Source organism: Notothenia coriiceps, unplaced genomic scaffold (genome assembly GCF_000735185.1).
Source record: "Notothenia coriiceps isolate Sejong01 unplaced genomic scaffold, NC01 NC01_scaffold00032879, whole genome shotgun sequence".
Taxonomy (NCBI): Eukaryota; Metazoa; Chordata; class Actinopteri; order Perciformes; family Nototheniidae; genus Notothenia; species Notothenia coriiceps.
The window spans coordinates 488-5,942 of record NW_011365580.1 but is presented as its reverse complement, the minus strand read 5'-3'; the positions used below and the strand labels follow the sequence as shown (position 1 = coordinate 5,942).

Genomic DNA, 5,455 nt, shown 5'->3' with positions numbered 1-5,455 from the left:
GGGATGAGTTGTGTGTGCTGAGCGTTGCATTGAATACAAGAAGTGTGACGAACCGTTTGGTTGGCTGTAAAATGGCTTTTGCACAAGAGCAGGAAGTGTGGGTTTCAAATGAGAAAGAAAGCTGTCAGTTATGTAGGTCAGCTATGTTTAGCAGCCTGGAGAAAAGTGCAGAAATACCTGATTTTGTGTTGTCAAATCAGAAATTAAGTCTTTAAGAAACTATTAAAAAAGTTATGAATTCATATCCATGACTTAACTCAGAGAAAATGTCCCTTATCTCTTTCAGATTGACCTTCGTGATGACCCCAAGACCATTGCCAAACTGAATGACATGAAGGAGAAGCCCATACCCACTGAGCAAGGACAGAAACTAGCAAAGGAGGTTTGTTTGTTTGTTTGTCCTACTAAAGAATAATGAGTAATGATTTGCTAACGAAAGAGCTAGATGCTAACTGTCAGTGTGGTAGGATTTAGCTGTCATGTCCAGTTAGATTCCTGTGTGTTGCTTTGACCCTGCAAGTCTCTGTAGGACTGTCTGGAATCAGACCTCTGTGCATTCTTTGCCTCAAATAAATTCAGAAATACATTCTAGGTCCTCATGGATGTCAAAAGTAGTTACAGGCTGTCCGACATAGATACCAAATGTGGCCTATGATTAATTAATCCTGTCTGACAGAAATTGAGAATAAAAGTCAAACGTTAAAAAATTACAATATACACCCATCTCAAAGTATTAAAGGTCCCATGTCATGCTTTTCCGGTTATTACCCGTCCCCTTGTGTGTTATGAAGGTTTTCTGCATGTAAACGGTCTGCAGAGTCACAAACCCTCAAAGTACACCCTGTAGCGAGTAAAACTCTAATACAGAAAATACCTGTCTATGCTGCACCAGAACGCCTCGTTGGAGATTTCTCTTTTTTCCATTGTTTTCTTCCTGGGTACTGTGACGTGCCCATACCCAAATGGACCCATTGGTCCAAATGGACTAATCCATGGAGCCGTTACGTTACCCCCGCCGAGCCGTTACGTTAAGTCCATGGACCAATCCACGGACTTCCTCACACACACAAACTCAATCTTTTCTCAGCTCCGCCGATTTCTCCTCCCTGAGACAGCGGGACGCGGCGAGGCTGTTAGTCGGTGTGATAGCACACACACAAACTCCCAGCCAGGCTGCGTGTGTGTGTGTGTGTTCGGGCTGGTTTCGGCCTGGTCTCGCTGTCTCGCAGACGGCCACTGGGCTCATAGGGAGGGGGGGGGCAGGAGCTCCAACAAGCCGTTTAGGACAGAGAGTGAATACACATACTATACAGAGATGCTGTATGAGAAAATGTGATTTTGGAAAATTGCAAAATATAAATCTATTCTAGTAGACCTCAACAATGGAATTATGATCAGTAGAAATGGCCAAGACATGGGATCTTTAAAATTTGGATTTTTGGCAATCTAATATAGGATTTAGGCGTGTTTTATGTCTTTTTGGAGTCATGAAGTTTTCTGAGGCCACAAAAGTTCCATGCAAGATCGTTTTCAGATTAAAATAAATATTAGGTTGTAATTTTGTCAATGTGAACAGTTTTTTACCTTGGACATTATCTCTTACTGTTGTAGACCTGATTTCCATATAAATCCTTCTAAATATTCGAAAACCAACCAAAAAACTCAAAATGAATGAAACCGAAATGAAATGATGTTTTCCCTAGTTTTTAGCCTCTTTTGTATATATCGGAGTTATAGGGCAAAGCATTTTTTTTATTAGACTCACTGTGCTGCCGTTGTGAAAGTCTCAAACACTAACAAATGATTCTCGGAGAGTGCCAAGGCCAATGGTGCATTCAGGTGCTCCACAGATGGTTCCGTAGGTTGCTTTCTGGCTACGGTGTGTTCATGAGCCTAAAGTCTTAATTTGGAAACAACATTGATGCTACAAGATGTGTTTGTTTTTTTACAAGTGTACAAATTAGGAGCTATTTTGTGCTCAGGAAGTAGTGGTTTACGAGATTCTCGTATTAACTATTGGCAAGAAAGACAATCTATTCCTTTACCTATCATAACTGCTAGTTTACCATTGTATTGTACCTGCATTTTTGACGGATGTTAATATTTGTGTCCTCCTCAGATTGGTGCATGTTGCTATGTGGAATGTTCCGCTTTGACACAGAAAGGCCTGAAGACGGTGTTCGACGAGGCCATCATCGCAATCCTGACTCCCAAGAAAAAGAAAGGAGCGCTGAAGAGAAGACTGGGACCCCGCTGCATCAACTGCTGCCTGATCACGTGATAAATTAACCTCCTGGAGATCAGTCAGCAACAAACCATAAACCAAACCTGGACTGCAGGCAAAAGACAGACAAAAGAAAAATGCACAGACAGCAGAGTGAGAAACAAGAGGACTGAAAAGGACAAAACAAGAGCTACTTTTATGCTGCAGGGCTCTTGAAAGGCCATAGCTCTCTCCTGCTGTCCCACACAGGTTGAGGATGCAGTCTACTACCAAAGGAGCACAAAACCCAAGTCTGTCTCTTCTTCTAAGACTTTTAGCTCCTGACGTACCTTCTTTTATAACCATTTGTAATCATTTGTTCCTTGTCTCAAGCTGTCATGCAAAGAGGTCATATTATTTCTATGGTTTGAAAGCTACATTTGTGCATTTCTCTTCAAAAAAGAGCAAATCAGAGAAAGCCTGCAACCTGTAAATAATGAGAGTCTGACCTAAGTGACACTGTGACAGTGGTGAAGACTCTGTAAGTCTGTCTCCAATGATATGCCAATTGGGCCCTGCAAACAATATCACACAAAATGCAACGAGTGCAATTCTGCCCAGAAACCACATTTTGGACCTAAAACTGTATTATTTTAAAGTTTAAGCGTCTTGCTTTTGCCTTATGAAACGTATTACTTTAGAGTGTGGCATGCCAAAACATATTGCAAGTTCCAGGCTGAGTTTTTAATCAGGAACTCAAGAGGTCTATTATCCATTTTCTAAATATATATTGTTCAGAGTTTATGATTCTATGTCTCTAAGATAGAGATGATCTTGTCAGCTAATAATAACTTTCTTTTCGTTAGATTTTTGATATCCTTCAATAATGTGTTATTATGTTATCAATGTCAAGAAGGTTCAGAAGAGATCTCATTTAAGAAGATATAGAATGATTCACATCCGACTTCCAAAGAATCTAATGCACACTTTTCACAAAATCATGCGGCTAGGTGACCCAATACTGTATATCTAAGGCACAACATGAATCGCAGTCAGTGCCATTTCATTTCCGGCACAACAAAGCACATTCCTCAGCTTTAAACACAGTTGTCTCTCTGAGAAGGCTGATTGAAGCACAGAAGATGCACACTGTTCCAGCAGGCACAACTATGAGCATAGCACACTAACCACGCACAATCATAGTCCATCCAGTATCCAAAATACTTCAGCTTTTCAGGGAAGACATGGACTCAAGAAGGGGTTGCATCAGCTGTTCAAAAGTTTAAACTTCACTCCAATTTAAAATGGGGTGCACAACACAAACTGTGTTACATAGCCTTAGCCAACTGAACAAACTGACGTTAGCTTAAAAACCATGACTCCTTTCGAATGGATAATGGAAAATGGTCGACACATCTGACCTGATGTTTAAAACATTCAAAACAACAAAATATCCCTGAAAAAACTACATAAAAAGCCAATAATGCTGGGCTCAATCATTACATTACATTACATTTAGCTGACGCTTTTATCCAAAGCGACTTACAATAAGTGCATTCGACCAATCTTATCTTACAAACTTGAAGAAAACCGAATCATATAAGTACATCAGGTTTCGTAGAGCTAAAAACATTTCAAGTGCTACTCAACTGGCCATAGATAAGCCAGTCCTTTATTAGTATATGAGTGCTTTGTTAGCAATTCTTTGTTAGTGATTCTATCGCTCAAAGTGGAGTCGAGCTCAATCCCTAGCTAACGTTAAATATTGTATGTTAGCATTAGCCTAACTACCCACCTGTCATCAGACGGTTTGAGTTGGTTTACAGAAATATAAATAGGTCGGAGGGTTCTTCCACCAAAAGCAGAATGATAATGGAACAGATTCTGCATTTGTATGCCAAGATATGACAAGATTTAGTTATCGGAAGCATTAAAAAGCATTAAAACATATAGGCTAAAATGCAATATCGTCTTACGATGATTTAACTTCTATTTATTTTTAAATTTGGTTGTAAACTGGCTACTTGTGAAAGAATGGAGTTGTATGTGTGTTTATCAACTACTCCAACTTGAGTCTAACAAATTGCTTTTATAAATCGACCGGCGCACCACGGTCGCACCGGAACCACCCCAAAATACAAATATAGCCCTTATTGGAATAAAACTATTGCTCGGATAAATGTTGTCTCTTTATACCCAAATGCTGTATCTCGAAATGAAAGAAAAGTGAAAAATTAAGTGTATCTGCCCTGTGTTTCAGATCCGCTTCAAAATGTAACATGTTTGTCCTTGACCCATACTACACCCTTGCACCAGTGTGATGAAAATCAGCCCAGTAGTTTAGCTGTAATCACTAAATTGAAACTAGCTCATAGTCACTAAGAACTTTTAAAGGACTTTACATACAAACTTAATGATGGATTAATGAAAAGATGGTGCAACCCCATGCAGAAGTTCATCTTTCGATAGAGTTTAAATAAAAAATGATTGCTTAATTCAAAGTTATAAGGTCCTCACATGACAGCTTTTTATATGATCTATAGAAATGTGAGTCCGACAACCACACGTATACTAATCCCATCTTTTAGTCACGCTGAAACAGTTAGATTGCCATATAGAATAGATTTTCCGTGTAATAGTCAAATTATAGGACATCTCCAATAGCAATTGAGATACTATGTGGAGTTTACCTGGATTTGGAGTTCTTTATATATCTCTATGATCTCCAAAAACAAGTGTATGCAACAAAGGTTTAAAGCCTATGTCTATAGTAGGCCTACTGTAGGTAACAACTTTAGTGTGTGACTCTTGCAAGCCAAACATCCAAAAATATCAGCTCTTCTCATTTTTAAGCATTTATCGGCTTTTTCTAACTTTTTCAAAAGAGATATTAATCAAAGATGCCAACTCTTGCTGAATGACTTGTGTTGATATTGTGTTGGGATACGATGATTGATTAAAGCTTTAATGTAAACGGTGCTCCTCCTCTCTGTCCCAGCCTGCGTTGTATAACCGTGTCTCTGCGGGGTGAGCAGCCTTCCCACTCGGACAGTTTTGCTTGCTTACGTTGTGTGACGGTCCGCCCTCAGGATACAGGACCTAAAGTGCCGCAGCCACCAATGCATTATCCTGTTGATGCTCCTCTCTTCTCAATAAATGTGTTAACTGTGTTAATAAGCCGGCTTGGAGGGTTTAACTTGGACGGCGTCAGATGTGCGGCGCTACACATTTGTGAAATTAACTTCTGGTTCA

The 5,455-nt window shown here is 39.7% G+C and overlaps 1 protein-coding gene across 1 annotated transcript; it reads left to right on the top strand.

Moving 5' to 3' along the window:
- Window positions 1–261: 261 nt before the first annotated feature.
- On the top strand, window positions 262–3,798 carry LOC104961215 (rho-related GTP-binding protein RhoQ-like; the record flags this gene model as incomplete). Its single annotated transcript, XM_010789460.1, has 2 exons — window positions 262–382; window positions 2,120–3,798. Coding segments are annotated over 2 exons (283 nt in total), but the record flags the coding sequence as incomplete, so codon positions are not given.
- Window positions 3,799–5,455: the final 1,657 nt, after the last annotated feature.